Below are 17,557 nucleotides of genomic sequence, written 5' to 3'. Positions count from 1 at the left end.
TCTAAAATACATAATTGTTTTCGAAAATTGAAATCTCGTATTTTCCGAAACTTGATTCGAAAATATTTGAAAATTTTGTAATTGTTGAAATATGGAACAAAAATAACCAACGACCAATAAATAACCGATTCCTTCCATAAATAACCTAAGAACAATAGCCAAGTCACGAATGTTAATTCTACAACGTGTATTTTTCATTGGTTTAACTTCAACCTCCGACCGCGACTTGTGCTGATTTTGCCGAAGCTTCCATTACAACAAGTGTGTGCTCGTTGAATTTGCGAAATAATGAACTCGAAGTATCGACTTTGGTTTTCTAAACTTGTTACCAAGAAGATTACCCAGAATGGACGGACGCTGACCCGATGTCATCTGATGCATTTTACGTGGAATGATGTGGTTATCCATAATCATTATCTCTAACAATTGCCTGCAGCTCTGTAAAAAGCAATTCAATTTTGGCTTATTAGCACTTTGAATATAGATCCTCAATATTAGTTCATTACAGAATACCATCGCACAAAGACCAATATCTTCGAGAAACAATTAGGTGAGCAGCGAATTCTACCAAAGCTGATTAGATTGAATTATTTACGAAGAAAAAAAAAAAGCCGAGCACAAGAAAGCAAAGTCAAAATCCCAATTGGGAGAAGCTTTTATCTTTGCATACCTGAGGATTCAGACCAGACATCTGCTTGATGATGCCATCCTGTAGATAAATATACGACGTACATAGTATCCGTTAATTTTCGATTAAAAAACAAACTGAAAAATTAGGAAAAAGCTGACTAAGTTAGACCACATGCACCAATAACAGCTCGATCGCGTACGGAGATTTCATACCTCTAATATTCCTGGATTCTGCATCACAATAGAAAGAACACGACGAACGAGCCCCTTGTACACAAGTTCATTTACTACACCATCTCCATTCATCCATGGTAACAAAGGCCGACATATCAGCGGACTAGCAGAGTAGAATTCCGAGTTTTCAATTCTACTCGTTTTGGGAGGAGCAGCTTCAGATTTCTGATAGCCTGTGATCTTATACTTGGCCAATATTTCAGGGACAGGATCGGCTACATCTTCACGAAGATTTAAAATTGTGACTCTGTGCACTTCATGAGAATGCATGTTAATCTCATTCTCCGAGGCAGCATTCGTCTCTCCATGATTATCAGTATTATTAAGAGGCACATTCTCATCCTCAATCTTTATATGTTGACTTTTACGAAGATCACCAGCACGGTCACTTACGGAGGTCAAAAAATACTTGGATCGATACAAAGAATCAACTATGTGGATGGAATCATAAGCATTGACCTGTGTTTAAGCAATAAATATTATAAATCTAGGTCTGGACTTCCAAATCTCAATAAAACAACCAAGATTTTTATAAGTCTAATGATGATGCAGAAAAAAGCTTCAAAATTTTATACTTGAGACAAATGAATGGGTAACAAATCAAACCTTTAAAGCTCGTCCAAATGCTCCAAGCACCTCAATTATAACTTCTAACATCTTCTCGTCTGAAAAGAAAATTAATGATACCAAATTTAGTGGAAATTATGCATATAAAAAGTTACTGAAATAAGAACTCAGACCTCTTAAAATTATAAAAGTACAGTAGTTGCATACCGTCAATGTTCAGAACTTTGCGAATATCGTTCATGCTCAAACCATTGTCACCAGACTTCTGAATGGCTGAATAAAGAGTTTTGAATAAGCCGGATTGAAACGGATTTTTTACTTCACAAGCACACGAAGACATCAGATATTCAGCGTAGGTGGTCATAGCTTCCCATGGTGATTCACTCACATCAGATGCAGGATTGATAGTTTTCCCAGAGTCGAGAATTTCTCCCACACAATCAGATGAACCATATTGATCATCCAAACCTGATAAAGTATTGTTTTGATCATTTCCACCAAAAGGTGGTGTTGTGTACATGTCCTCGTCTTTAAATGAATCAATAGCAAGCCCTCTTGGAAGTTTTTCACGGTGCAAGCATAACGTTATACCAGGAAAGCCTTTTTCTCGGCGAGCAATCAGCTCACCCTCACCAGTAAATGGTGTCTTTGATTTTTTGGAATTTTCAGCACAATCAGATACACTACCATCCCATTTACGTTTGGAAGTTCTGTAATCTTCTGCCTCTCCAACACCTTCACTGGGTAAGCATGACGTAATCGACACTTCACCTGAATATACTAGAGTACACAAAGTGAAAACTTCACCACATTGCATGTCCAATGGAACATCAATGCCTTCTTCCATCAAATCCTTTTGTTTTTCATGAAGCCAGCTAGAAAACTTAGCAGCTCTTTCTCCAGTATCTGTGGGAAATTTGGAAGAAGAAATACTTTGCAAGAAGGGCTGTGATAGTGCAAAAGGACTATTACTGCTGCCACCAATCTGCCAAAATGGGAATAACTCATTTCACTTGGTAAGACAATATCAGAACAGAATCAGCAGTAACGACTACACACAATCCAATACGAGACAGCCGATACGTATCGTTTTTATAATAGTAGGCATATTCAATGTGTTGTGAGTATTGTTTAACAGTGGCTATTATAAATAAGAACCTGACAGTACACAATATTACTTACCATAATCTTCTTCTCTCTCAGGTAGTTAAAAGCAGCAAACAGATCATGCTCAGAGTAACGACGCAAAGTTTCGGCCAAGAAAGTTGAGACCTCCGGAGCCATCGAGTTGCTTAGAAAGATTAACTTAAATAGCTCTGCAGCATTTGCAATTGCGACCGATTCATGCATCCATTTGCCAACACTTGCACCTTTACTTAATAGCTTCATATATTTTCTCGAAAGATGCTGGGCGCTTGATCTTTGACCAGAAACTTTCCCATCAAAACCCTCAAAGACCTGTCCACGAGAAACTGATGAAATTGATCCACAATTGCAAAATCGCATAAGGTTGTGAAAGAGAAATTAATCTAGAAACCACTATATGCTTTCGGCAACCAAGATTTCATAAAGCACTATCAGAATAAAGATGATAAACACATATGTTATATATCTATCAAGAGAAAGACAAACTCCAATAAAATCTCCTGTTGGGGTAAAAACAGGATCTGCATACCATTGGAAGCACATAATAGTATATTTGATTCCAATGCACATATTATGGGCGGGATGCTACTTTTGGAAGTTTACAAGAACTTACATCGTCCTCGATATCTTCATGGTCTGAAGAAGTATCTTGCACGGTGTCCAATTTCGCCATTTTTTTGTATCTTAAAACATTATCAAGTGCTACCTTGATAACACTATCATCGAAGTTAGCCCAATTCTCAGACATAGGAGCTGAAGAACAGAAACTATCTTTCTCAGATGCAGTATCACGAACCATCTTTCTCGGATCCCCAGGATTTAACGTCTTGCCCTGAAACTTCTCAAGGTATTGTCTATAACGTTCTGCAAGCATGTTACATAATTTCATTAGAGCTTTTCTGAAAGGGATATAACGTTTCAATGATGCCATTCTTCTTTTGCAGCTCTGAAGAGGCGCTGGAAGATTTTGAAGCGATGCCCAGTCTACACCCTGATATTTTGCCCCCAGAGCAGCTCGGTGTCTTGCATATTCAATCACCAATTGTCTGAGAAATAAATTGTTCCGTGTGAGATCATAAGAAGCATATTAAAAGATTTCTGAGTTAAATGACCAAAAAATATGTATGTGTGTGTGTATATCATTAACTCTGAGAAGACAATAAAGTATGAAAGCACCATTCACCTATCAGCCTCTTCTGTCCACAAAAACTTTTTCTGACGTGCCGATTTCAACCTTGATAAGGCTTGCTTATGATGGACTTCATCATCTTCTTTTAGCAACTCTGCGCCCTTGTCGTAACCAAGATAATATCTCTGCAACTGGTAATCATAATCTTCAGAAGCAGTTAACCAAGAATGTTGCTCCACAGAAAATTGGTTATCAGAATCTGCAACACTAGCTTTTACAAGCTTTGACGACATTCTATCTGGATTTCGTTTTCTTTTACGTGAAGATGCAATGTGTTTGCCTTTGACTGTCTGAAGCTCCTTACCTTCGGCATCCAAAACTCTCTTAAATCTAGTCATTCGCCGCTGCCTGTCATAATAGACACGAAGAACCTGAAATAAACACAAGCAGATATATCATCCATAATTTAACTAGTTTGATTCCCATAGGACTGGATATCCGTTAAATGTGTTCAACTGAATTATCTTAGAGGTTGTATCTTACGATTTGAACTCCAATAATCAGTTTGTGTATGCAGAAACTAGTTGCATCGAACATAATTTCGAGACATTGCAGGTAGAGAAACATACAAAGTAACAAAATATTCAAGATTGGAGTTAACTTTTGATCAAATTTGAGCTTCAGATTTGCTAGTGTTTAAGTCAGTATACTCAGTTTGAACCTTTAGGTCAATTCTTGAATTTAAACTTTCAACTAAAATAGCATATTAATATAAAATTTGAATTCCTTTAATCTTACATATGCTCTTGATAAATGTTGTAGTGAATAAAACAATATGTACAGTACAAATGCTTTTCCTAGTTAACCAACCTGCTCCAGGGTCAAATTAAGATCCTCAGCAATCTTAACACACTCACTGAGTGATAGCCTTTTCTTCCGGTCATCTTCTGTGACCCGCTTTAGAAGTTCCGTTCGATGTTCAGCTGTCATAACTGAGGCAGATGACCAAGATCGGGAATGAAATACCTGAACAAAGTTTAACCAATTTATAAAGAGTGCATTTAAAATAAATAGGAAATACGATGAAGATTGACATGTTATCATGCACAAAAATTTAAAATTATGTTTGTGAGTTTGTCTTCTTAATAAGATATGCTATCCAAAAATGTGTTGCAAAAACTTCAAGCATGAGGAACCACCTTTCCAGCAAAAAGAAAATTATTTATAGCCAACAACTCAGGATTTGAACAGGGTTCCTAGGTAGCAGGACTACTGTCTCACTTCCTCCAAAAAAACAGAGAAATAATGATTCCACCATTCCATAATCCACCAATAAACAAGGTAAAATAAAACACAGCTATTCAAGGTACCAAATTAAGGTTGAAATAAAACAAATCAAGAAAAGTGGTCATGCTCTACCTCATGGGCTACAGATCCAGGAAATGCTAACAAAGCAGCTCTTGGTTTAGCTGCAGCATAACAATACTCCAACGTATTCCAGTATTCATCAACACCTTTTCTGCTCGAAAGAACAAAGTCATGCCTCACTTGAGGGCGCAGATGAGAAAAAACGGAACCAGATGGTGCAACAGTTGAGACTGGTTCCTCGATGTAAGGTTTAAGTTCCAATGCATTTGTAAGAATAGCATGTGCACTGCTGGCTCCATCTTCGGCATGGCCCTCCCTCACTAGTCGAATCAACTGTCGAAAAGTCACATTTCAAACTATTATCAAGATTAATTTCGAGAACAAAAACAAAACCAGAAACTTTGACAAGAATCGATTATTCCAAGAAATAAGGGGAATGGAAATAGGAATATGAAATTTGTAATTCTATTAATTGTTTATTTCTACCTTGTAATTATAAAATATAGGAAAAGCAAAATTAACCACCTCTTAATACGTAGATGAGATTCACTTACATATTTCATGCCTTGAAAACAATGGTCATAATAATTCAAATTTACATTTGTCGAGGCATTTGATATAATATAGCTTATCTGAAATTATACTAAAACGTTAGTTAATTAATGCCTATATCTTAAATTTAACTTCTAAAATAAACAAACTGGCTATTATTCTTATTTTGATTTTTTTTCTTAAACAGTCTGCAAACCCTGAAGTAACCCTCCTTCACTAGTTCCTCGCACCCCTGCTCTTACCTGTCAGACTGTCAGTCAGTGAAGGATCTCCATCTCTAACTATTCGGACGAATTCTTCAACTAACCCAACAGATATGTTCAACTATACAAATCTACCAAAAAAATTTGATCATCCTAACAGAAATCATGCATCTATTTTAAGAGGTATTCTACTCTGTTACTTTCACCCCTTACAAGGGTGAGTATAACCAATAAGCAGTTCACCTGTATGAGTAACAAATTATGTGTCTCGGTAAGATAAGTATGTAAATCAACTTCATTTATTAGTGAGTATGCAGCATACCTTCAAACGGCGTAATATATCAATTAGACATGATAAGCGTCCAGTTGCTCGAGTGTCTGTAACGGCTTTGTATTCCTCCAGAGAAAGATCACAAAGAAGCAAACCAGTTCTACGTTTCTCGACCACATCCTCGGTCTTTTGAGGAGAACCTACTACTTGTAAAAACAAATCAAGCGGCATGGACCTAATGGCCAAATCTAACTCAAACAACTTACAACTGCTGTGTAGATTTTTCACGTCATAAGAATGGTTCCCAGAGGATAATGCATCATCCCAACCAGGAGAATTGCAGATCCAACCCCAAAGAAAGGTGTGAAGAAGCTTTGCTCGAACCATTTTTGCAAGTACAACCCCATTAGCGCGCAGTGATTCATCACTCTCTAATTGGACATCCAACTTTGCTCTACTTGGAATTCTCTGCACGTTCTCCAATATCTGAGCTGATTCGACCTTCTTTTGCCGAGTATAAGATTGCTTCCGCACTTGAATTTCAAAAGACCTCATCTTATCGTGAATTTGCGTCAATAGTTCAGGTGGTACACTATAAACAGATGGGTGGAGAACCACTTCTGTTGTCCTATTGCGGCCACAGTTTGTCACGATTGGGACACTCACATGGATGCATTTACAATGCCCATCTTGCTGAAGTTTGTTCAGACTACGTTCCAAGGTCTTCCGGTCCATCATTGTGTTTCTTTCCTTCTCAAGACTCTCAAGACGTCTGTGGAGCTCAGGCTTTATGAGGAACTTCTCCTCCTTTACACAAAATGTTTTGCAAGGATTAATGACTAAACAAGCCAGCTAGCTATCATAAGAATGTAAAATTGAAGGACAATGGAACAGACCTGCAACATTTTGAGTATATGCTGCTCCCTCTGTGAGCTGATGGCACCTACAGTAAGACGGGGATACCTCAAATACGATCGACGTCTGGTAGGTGGTACAGCATCAGAAGAACGTGGTACTAGCATATTACAGTTCGTTACTAATTTACTGTCCTGCAATACTGCTGAATCAGGAGCTTCGTTGCATACTTCCACATCAGAACTCTTCGGATTGCATTGTAAAAGTACAGTACTAGAGCTCTCATCATGCATAGTCTTACCATTGGAACCTTCTGTTATGACTGCTGCATCATTTTCACTATGGTTGATCCCGCTTATATTCCCCACAGTAATGGAAGTATCTAGCGACTGTAGAGGCTGAGATAAGTTATCTTGCTTCCCCACAGGAATAGAAGTATCTAGCACCTGCAGAGGCTGAGACAAGTTCTCGTGGAAGTTAGGAACAAGTGAATTAGATTCATTGACTTCCTGCATAACTGTGTTTCTTTCTTTTCCATTGACTTCCTGCACAACTGTTTCTCTTTCTTTTTCATCGACTTCCTGCATAACTGTTTCTCTTTCAACGGGCCCCATATTGGATGATTCAGGATTGTAGTTACGAGCTGTCCAGACTCGGTAGACCTCACCTCTGTGATGGCTTTCCAATTGCAAATGCAATCCAAACCTAGAGATCATTTGTTTAAAGTATCGCTTGTGGTACTCCTTACTGCATAGTCCAAGCCTTCTACAGACCTGCAGAAAACATAAAACATATAGGTAGTTGCACTTGATAGTTGACAATATGTTCTTGGTTTCGCATAGAAGATACCATCTTTAAAACCCCTAAAACCCTCTTTACATATTGCATTTATACGACAGCCATCATGCAAACATTTTCACCATGCCAAACTCTGATCATCATTGACCAGGTCAATGGTGGAGAAATTTATACTACCATTCTAAAACCTACAGAAGTGTAAAAAAATAATATATATATATATATATATATATATATATATATATATATATATATATATATATATATATATATATATATTTCACATGTGGTTGAAGTAGCAGTTAAACAATGAAATGAGATGCAAACTCCAATATATACAACAAAGAGAGATCGGAGAGATGTTTCATTTTACCCAAGTCATTATCTATATGAAACTGTATCAGAAAGAACAATCAAATTCACTGCAACTAATGGTCCCTCAGCCATCAAGCATCATCAAGAGATAGCTTCAAGTGTCATGAGTCTGATCACTCCCGTAGTAGCCATTTCCATTAGAGGACCACCAAACTTCATTACAGAATGTAAAATATGCAAATAGTTTATGCTTTAATTGAACAGAATTATCAAAATGCCAAGCAAGCTAGCATCAAATAGAAACTTGTAAAGTGCTTTATGAGAAGAACAGGAAGTTCAACTGCTTGACGGGAGAAGGGCTTTCATCAATGGACTTTTTTCAGGGTTCCGAGTAATGAGTGAAAAAGAAGGAAGACAAGAAAATAAAAGACCAAGAAAATATAACAAAGAACCTGATTAGGAAGCAATAATGAAAAACATCAAAGTCAAACAATTATTTAATTTTCCTATTTATGGCTTCAGTAATTGTACTTACTTCTGTATTGGTCAACCCTTTTGATCCTGCAGCATCAATCATGTCATAGACCTGACGCAAAACAGGAATCTCTACAAGTTGTTCTGTAATTTGTCCTCTCTTCAACAAATTTGTTGACTGTTCCGTCTCTATATCATCATGCCCGTGTCCATTAAGTTTTGGCTCAAAAAGTGATGGTGAAAAACTTCGAAGTAGACGTATACAATTGACCTCCTGAAATATGAACATCGAACAATAAGTTGATGGAAAAATTCTCATACTTCAGTTTACTACCAGGGTTTTTACACATCAATCCAATTCCCACTACCCCCACCAACCCCAACCCCGGCGCCAAAAAGAAGAAGAAAAATAATAATAGCCTAGATAAACTGAGCAATAAGGAGCACTGATCATTTTAGTACAATACTAGCAGTAATTACGTATCAATATAAACAGAAAATTTGCCTCAGATGTGAATTATGATTGAGGAATATTCATAAACTAGTACTTGGCAGCATGAGAATGAATTTTAAGACCACAAGTTAATTACCAGTTCAACTCTAATTCCCAAAGATAATTTAAAGCTTTCCAAGTGTTGCATCTCTTGACAGTGAAAAAGGGTATGAATTATTTGCCAAAATACACCAATGACAGAAAACATGCTTGAAAGTTTTAACTAGCTACGCAATTACATATTATGCAGAGCAAACATCTTCTACATAAAGCAGTAGTATGACCATTATCAAAGAAATTTGGTTGCAACTATAACCGTGCTGTACTAGTCAATGGAATGGATATAACATAACACAAGTAGCTATGTGTAATGGCCATAACTGATATCATGCATGTATCAACTAAAAAGTAAAGAACTAGAGAAAACAAGATTGCATAAGGCTTCCAAGTTCCACCACTACGAGGTTTGAAAAAAATATGATGAGGAGTTAAGGTATCAGTACCCATTCCTCTGTATTCGAAGCAGTAAAGAGTGCATAACTCTCCAAGTCACAGATCCAGTACATACCTTTTTTTTTATCATTGTAAAACACTCTTCTACCACTCGAGCTTCTTTCAACCTGTGAAATACCTAACCACATATTTGCATGGTAAATGATCTAACAATGAGAACAAGAATTCCTAAGAGGATTAGAACATAATTTGTTTATCAAGAACATAGCAAAAAAAAATTACATTTCTCCAAAGTCTGTGGCCAGAAGTTCCTCGATAACCCAGATCTCGTTTTATATCTGAGACAACCAGAACCTTCAGCAGCACAAAATAATTAACAAAAAAATTAGGTCAAGTGTAAATCAACAATTATCAATAAACTAATGCATATCTTGGATATTACTCACCTTGCCATGAACCTTTTCAAGTTTATCGCATATGGCTTTAAGTTGAGGTAGAAAATCTTTGACAAGTACATCATCTTTTGCGATTTCGTTACCATAATCATCACCAGTTTCAGTACGAGCATCTGCAACCTCCCTATCCATCGAGAGTTTATCTTCCTTAGTGATTTCAAGTCTCTGTTGGCAGCCAAAATGCTCTGCGTAACGGCATAAAAACAGCATATTGGTGGACACAATGGAATCATTTTTCGGCTCGCCGTTGTGTGAGGCCTGTTTCGTCCGAATAACAGTCGGCTGCCTCACAATCATTCCTTGGATTTCAAGTTTCTTCAGCTGGTAGAATAAATTATTTGCTGCAATGCGTAATTCCTTAGCAAGCTCGCTTTGTGCAATTCCATTTTTCCTGAAGCCACAAGTAAAACGATCAACAGCAATACAAGCCAACAGCAACTGACAATAAACTTGTATAGATCTGACCACGTTTCATGAACCACTGATTCCATTATTCAGGATTTCTCAGCTCTTAACCTTAACCAAATATCCCAGTTAATTAAACCAACTACACCATACTCAAATAAATTGAAAGTAGCTCTATCATACTTAAATAAATAAAAACTAACTATGTTAGACTTAAATTAACTAAAATCAACTATATTACACTTAAATACAGCAGTTTATATAGTTAACCTAAAAAAATACATTCGATAGGTTCACTTGTGGGTCGAACCCGAATCTATCGGGTCCATGACTAGCCAATTAGAAACCACCAGGCCTGTAGGTGTCAAAACCCCAACGTTTTGAAGATCCCTTATACCCAGGGTCGGGTCTAAACTTGTGCAACAATCACTGATAGTAAACTTCAGCTACTTCACACTAAAATGTGACAGCACGCAATCTTGATTCCAAAAAAAAAAAAAAATTAGTTCTATGTTCTAAGTCTATCAACATAACTACTAAAACTCAATCATCTTCATTCCGGTACAATCAAACACGAAACTTGCATTAAACATGCACAATTAGCCAACAAACAAACAAGCAAACATGAAGTAAGCATAACAATGACGATATAATGGAGCAGGCACACACTATATATTATTATTCACAAAGCGAGTGAAACTGAAGCTCACCGAGCAGCCGCGAGGCGTTCGAGAATGATACGTTGAGTATCGGACAAACCGGATTCCGACGCCTCCATTTCGTAAATTCCGAGGAAACTCTTCCTCATCCCTTCGGGAGCCACGATTTTGACATTCATCTTTTCGCACTCTTCAACTGTGCACTTGATCAAATCCACCGTAGAGTTGGACGAAGATACTCCGCCGTAGGCCTCGAGTTTGAGCCCCGGAATCTCGGCTAGATTCTCCCATACTGCCCGCTTCACGTTCGGGCAGAGGGGCAGCCCCTTGGAAGCTAGATATGGGCTGAGTTTCGGCCAGAGGTCGCGGAGGTGGAGTCCTTTCGCCGCTTCGCAGCATATTTCTTCGAGGGCTGAGTGGACTACGGCGTCCATTCGGCGGCGAATATGCGCATACAGCCGCAAGGTGGTGGCGGTTGATCGGGCTTTTTTTTCTTTTTTTTTTTTTCTTTTACTTTGGCGGGGAATTGAGATTTTGAGGTTGGAGGATTAGGTTTAGGGTTCGAATCAGTTTGGGGGAAAAACTTGTCCGTGTTGCTACTAGAGAAGAAGAGTGGTATTGCAATAAAGTCCTTTTAATTATATATATTAACAATGGAACCCTCGATATTTTATTTGTTATTAAATTTAACTAATTTAATTGGGCCCAAGTGGATTTGAATATAGAATTGGGCTTCTCTTGATATTTTTTTAGCATGAGCTATGATATTATGTGGGTCCACACTTCTATTTGAAAGAATCAATGAGTCCGAATTCGTAGTAAATAATAAAAACATAGATACTACGTGGAGTGCGAGAACACTTAGCATAACAAGCAGCGGGAATAGTTGTACAAAACTTGCGGACTGTCTTTAGAGGCGAAATACACTTGTATAAACATTACTACAAGAATGCAAAAGAAAGGGAATTAACGATATTCCCTACTATGAAGGTATATTACACAGATCATTCGTACAATTAAGTCTAGCTTCTCTGACACAAACTATCAAATCTCTACACGTACAACCTATGAATTCAAGATGAGTGTTTACAACATAATCTAAAAGATATATAGAGGTAACTTAAATCTACTTATCTTCTTCTCCCAAAACTTACTAATCCATAACTAGTAACCGCTTAATCTATGATCTAAACTAGATTTTAGAAAAGTTCAAACATTTGGACTAACTCGTCCACTACTTTTACTAATATTTCGATTTTTTTGAATAATTTTTTTTCGAAAATACAAAGCGTTTAGTCTGATTTTCACCTTATTCTACATTAAAAAGAAGGGTAAATAACACTTAATCCCAATGTAGTTTGAGTTTTACGCATGTAGCCCCCTTATACTTTTAATATAGCATATGCCCTCCTTGTATTTTAACATAACCACATGAGCCCCTGTACTTTTAGAAATTTCTTCTTCATAATAAGCATGAATATTTATTAAGTGGAATACGATAGGAAGGTTGCGTGTTTATATTTTAAAAGTACAAGCATGCCATGTTCACAAAATTTAAACTACATGGAAGTTATGTGCGTAAATTAAAAGTACAGAGGCATTAAGTGCACAAAGCTTAAATCAAAGGGGTTTAAGTGCTATTTACCCAAAAAGAGAAAATGGGAATAAAATAGCACCGGAACCAATGAACTAGGGTCCATGACAAACGTTGTAAGTTGTAACCATGGGGAACCAGGTAAACGAGGAGAGAGAAACATCTATCCATCTGTCCAAGCGTCAACGCCTCTAATCTCTTCTCTGCGTGTGAGTGTGTGTGTGTTTTGTGTGTGTATTGTCTAATCTCTTCTCTTTCTCTTTCTCTCTCTTATTATGGTTTCATGATTTCAGCCCAGGGTATCTTCTGAATCTCTGTTCATTTTCTAGAGAGAGAGAGAATTCTTGTGTGGATTTTCTTGCAATTAAGGTAATTACTTACTATATTGTCTCTGTTGGTTTTTCATCTTAATTTTGTTTGAGTTTGAATCTCTCTGCTTATGGGTTTTGATTATTAAATTATAGTATCTGTTTCTTAGCAATTTTTCATTGAAGAAAGTCAGGAACATACCTTTTACCTAAATTTTGCTGCCATAAAAATTTGATCTTTACTTCGTTTCAAGCATGTTTGTTCAAACTTGTTTGGATTTTTATCGAGCTTCCGAACTTGTGTTTGAGCAATTGAGTTCGAATCGATGAGCAATTGAGTCGAACTCGAACGAGCTTTAATCGAGCTAAAAAAACGAATCCAGAACGAAAATACGTGTTCAAGCTTGGTTCGTTATGTTAACAAACTGAGCTCAAATGATCATCAAATGAACGATTATCGAGTAATTTGTTTGGTTTTTCCAGACACATTCTCAAATGAGTGATCTTTATTTAGTTTTCGGATTTTCAATCGTTAGCGTATGGATCTGTTCGTTTCGATTGAAAGATGTCGGCTTTTTGTTCGTAGAACAAAGATGATTATTTTTCTTGATCTTGAGTTTCTCTTCCAACACTAACATGTAGATTTTGATTTTTCTTGGCAATTTCAGTGATTGAAACTACGATTTAAATAAATAAATAAAAAAACCCCGATTATGGAAGAAGATATATTTTCCAGCATTGCAAACGGCTCGCAAGTCGACAGCAAAGTTGTTCAGACATTCCAGAAGAATTTCGTGCAGGTCCAGAACATTCTAGACCAGAACAGGCTGCTAATCACCGAGATTAACCAGAATCACGAGTCGAAAATCCCGGATAACTTAACTCGAAACGTGGGATTAATCAGAGAGCTAAACAACAACATTAGAAGGGTTGTTGATCTGTACGGTGATCTGTCCAGCAACTTCACCAAATCCATCGAGGCATCTTCCGAAGGGGAATCTGCCGCCACGAGTAAATCTGACGGAAGAGGTGGATTAAAGAGAATCAGGTCCGGCAATTGATGCGATTAAGAGAGTTAAAAAATCGAATCTTTGAAGTGGTTTAATCTCGATTATTAGTCGATACACCTTACATTTGTTTGTAGTCTTGTTTTTAGCTAGAGCATTCCTCTTTGTCTGAGAATCTGTAATTTGAACATGTTCTTGAAATTAAATTAACTGTTCGCATCTCATTCGTACAACATCACGAGAAGTGGTGTCTGTAGCCTGTTGATCGGCTTTCTCCTATACGATGATATGTTCGTTCGAACAGTTCTACAAAAAGGGTGCATACATATTCGACCTAAGTGCTGACAAGGAAATCGAATATTCTTTAGGACTCGGAACTAGATCATTAACGAAGGTGAAATTTATCTTATTAATATGTTTGTAAATAGTGAATTAGTGAACTTAATCATTGGTATTTGGGGTTGAAAATCGAATCAAGTTATTTGATACTCGATGCTCAATTTGTGATTGATCGTTAACGCTTGTTTGAGCTCGATTTGTTAACATCAACTTTCGTTCAACAAGCTATGAAACTCAGACTCGACCCGAAAAAATAAATAAAATGATGAAATATGTACAAAAAATAAAGTTATATATGCACAAATATAATCTTTAAAACTCGATAAAAAATCAAATAAATTTGGCTAAATTACATCTGCCTCCCTGAGGTAAGGTATATTTACGAAACCCCCCTCATTTTCCGAAATTACATCCACCCCATGCAATTTGTAGATTTCTTACATTGGCACCATTTTGTTGGGGTGGATATAAGAAATTTACAAACTTCAGAGATCTGAATGTAATTTCTTAAACATAAGGGGATTTTTTGTAATTACAACTTTGTATTCGACTGGACTGGACTTGTTTGGTGAATTAGTAATTGGCCCATCGTTGCGAGCCTGGTTACAATGGGCTTTTTATTCCCGGCCCGAATAAAATGGAAATGACACTGAGCAGCGCACAATAGACAAACTGCGGGCGAAATTCTAAAATGCTCCGTTGTAAGCCCTAATTGGAGCCGCTCCACCACTTATAAATAATCGCCGCCTCGCCACCCGTAAACCACCACCAACTCCGCCGCCATTTCCAATCTCGAGTTACGCATCTTCAATCACGCCGCTCCTTGCAGACAATCGATACTTCAGGAAAAAAATGGCTACTCAAATTGCAGACAATTGTAGTTTGTGGCGGACGGAGTGTTCTTCGCCGAGTTGCTGACGCGGAGAGCTGCCGGAGGATGGTTACTCCGGCGTGGAGGTTAGGGTTACACCCGTGCGCACCGCTCGTACTCAGAATGTACTCGGTAAAATAAATTCTACATTTTTCATCAATTTACACTTTTGATTGAAGTTTTCATACTTGGTTTATTTATTTAATTTTGTAATTAGGTCAGAAAGGCAGTTACTTAACAGTTGCATATCTCAAAACTCTTCATTTTGCAATTAATTAACACAGCATTTGTTTAATCACTTTACTTTATCCAGATTTAGTTGGGCTAAAGATAAGATGAACCAATGCTAAAATTAATTCGGAGTTAGGTTGGCTCCTTTACTTAATCAAAGTGTACTGGGGTTTTCAAAATACTCCCACATAGATCTATTGAAAATTCTTCGATCTTTATTTAACTATTGCTATTTTATATTTAATAATATACAGCATTTTGTTATACACTTTGCTCTGTCTGGATTTAATCGGACCGAATACGAAATGAACTGATGCTAACATTGAATCGGTGGAGTTAGGTTGGCCCGTTTACTTGCTCAAGTGTAATAGGGTTTTCTAAATACTCCCACATTGTTAAATTGAAAGTTTCGATTTTTTTTATCGTAGCCGTTGAGATTTTTGTTTTCCTTGTAGAGTGAAATTGTAATGTACTAAATGCTTAAAATTTACATTTAGAATTATGTAACTGTGACCTAGCATTGATTGATTTTATTCCTTCGTTCCCGTATATTGGTTGGAAAGGATCCTCATCGAATGCTTATATGAACAACCGGAGTTAGTCTGGCTCCTTTGATTATTTCGTGATTTGGAGTTTAGAATATACTCCACACATACTAGTGGTGATTATATATATATCTTATTTTATTTATTTATTCTTTGCTGTGAGATTGTATGGGTGTGTACGTCATTGTGTCATCTCAACTTAATGCAACAAGAATTGCTGTCTAATTGCATGCATTGATAATAAATTGCTTCCGACCCACCTTATGGGTCGAAATGGCTTTCTTACCGATGCATATATCAACCATTTTGGGGTTTATCAGGCTCCATCGACTTCTTTTCGTGTTTATGGAGTTTGGAAAACCGTCCTACATTTCGTTTTCTTTTATTTAATTAAAGTTGTTGGATGATTTGATTCGTTACCCTTTTTAATCTTTATTATCTTGCCTCTCCTTTACCATTTTTTCTTATCATCAGAGCCTGCTATGGAGTCTTACGATTTGTTATGGAGATTGGTGCAAAGGGGTGTGAGTTAATTGCCAGTGGAAAACTAAGGGCTCAGCCCTCAGCGAGCCAAATCCATGAAATTCGAAGACGGGTACATAATATCCTCTGGCCCTGTCAAACTTTTGCTGTGAAGCTGGCCATTTGATTTACGATCAAATTGGTTTTCTTACTTGGTTACGCATTTTTTTCCTGAAGGGCGTTCTTGGAATTGAATTTAAGATAATGCTCGACTGGGACCCGAAGGGGAAACAGGGTTCGATTACGCCTTCACCGGATCTTGTCACAATATATCCACCGAAAGAGGAGCACTATATTGCGCCACCAGTAGCTGCTGCTACTGATGTTGATATAGAAGGTGCGGTGTCCGAAGAAATTCTCTAAGCAGATGAAGGAATGTTATATATATGTAAGAGTGTGTGTGAAGTGAAGTTATGTTGTGTAAATAGTGCATTTTGTTATAATGTGGCTGTATGATGTTTTTTGTTAGGAACTTTTGTAAGAATTTGTTTTTAATTAGTGGTTAAATAGGTTATTTAAATAAAAATGTTCTTCAATGGCTGATAAGATATTCTTGTTTAGTTTAAAATAAATTAAAATCTAGAAAAAAATGCTAAACTGTTCCTCGTGTGCGTAAGTCACGGTTTTGTGGAAATTACAAATTATAAGAATTTTGGTCATATGTTGAAAAGTAGGTGATGTGGATGATGGTACACATAGGCCCGCTTCGTCGGGATTCCGATTCCGTACATTGAGAACACCTCCAAGCTGGGGGAGCATTTGACAACCTGCATAAAACAAAATGATTAGAAAACAATATGGACATGTTTTTGTTTCGATCCTTCACAGCATCCTACATATATATAACATAACAGCCATTCAGACAATATCAATAGCAAAATCAAATGATATAACTTTTAACAATTATTAAAAAAAAAAAAAAAAAAAGTTACCCTAAAATCAATCCTCAGAATCTCGGAAAAATCTGCCTTGGCCACGTCTTTTCCGAACGATACAATGGACATGTTTTTGTTTCGATCTTATGTTTCCATCTTCTTGTTAATTTGCTTTCTTTTGGTAGGAGAATATCTTTGGTACACAGACATAGTCGAACTCGAATCCCATGTCCTAGTCATCCTCATTATGTGGTGTAA

The 17,557-nt window shown here is 37.1% G+C and overlaps 2 protein-coding genes and 1 long non-coding RNA gene across 4 annotated transcripts; 2 read left to right on the top strand and 1 right to left on the bottom strand.

Moving 5' to 3' along the window:
• Positions 1-17: 17 nt before the first annotated feature.
• LOC105975760 (B-block binding subunit of TFIIIC) lies at positions 18-11,627 on the bottom strand. Its single transcript, XM_013000987.2, has 17 exons — positions 11,059-11,627; positions 9,935-10,334; positions 9,771-9,842; positions 9,604-9,666; positions 8,604-8,816; positions 6,997-7,728; positions 6,152-6,907; positions 5,126-5,407; positions 4,577-4,732; positions 3,761-4,137; positions 3,191-3,623; positions 2,614-2,889; positions 1,639-2,416; positions 1,471-1,529; positions 844-1,323; positions 671-709; positions 18-438 (listed from the first exon to the last, which is right to left on the bottom strand). The coding sequence occupies exons 1-17, from the start codon at positions 11,439-11,441 to the stop codon at positions 253-255; spliced, it is 5,685 nt and encodes a 1,894-aa protein (XP_012856441.2). The 5' UTR covers positions 11,442-11,627; the 3' UTR covers positions 18-252.
• A 1,040-nt stretch (positions 11,628-12,667) lies between these two features.
• ELF4-L4 (ELF4-like 4) lies at positions 12,668-14,140 on the top strand. Of its 2 annotated transcripts, none has more exons than XM_013001401.2 (3): positions 12,668-12,810; positions 12,895-12,970; positions 13,578-14,140. In XM_013001401.2, the coding sequence occupies exon 3, from the start codon at positions 13,623-13,625 to the stop codon at positions 13,968-13,970; it is 348 nt and encodes a 115-aa protein (XP_012856855.1). In that variant the 5' UTR covers positions 12,668-12,810; positions 12,895-12,970; positions 13,578-13,622; the 3' UTR covers positions 13,971-14,140. The 2 variants fall into 2 exon arrangements, with proteins under 2 accessions (XP_012856855.1, XP_088679285.1); XM_088823159.1 differs by having other exon boundaries at positions 12,724-12,742.
• Positions 14,141-15,019: 879 nt separating this feature from the next.
• On the top strand, positions 15,020-16,970 carry LOC105976024 (uncharacterized). Its single transcript, XR_016033518.1, has 3 exons — positions 15,020-15,258; positions 16,377-16,497; positions 16,602-16,970. It is a non-coding gene; the product is annotated as an uncharacterized LOC105976024 (long non-coding RNA).
• Positions 16,971-17,557: the final 587 nt, after the last annotated feature.

The sequence above is a fragment of the Erythranthe guttata genome, chromosome 9, assembly GCF_056151865.1.
Source record: "Erythranthe guttata isolate IM_541 chromosome 9, IM_541, whole genome shotgun sequence".
Classification (NCBI taxonomy): domain Eukaryota; kingdom Viridiplantae; phylum Streptophyta; class Magnoliopsida; order Lamiales; family Phrymaceae; genus Erythranthe; species Erythranthe guttata.
This window is presented reverse-complemented; position numbering and strand designations above follow the sequence as displayed.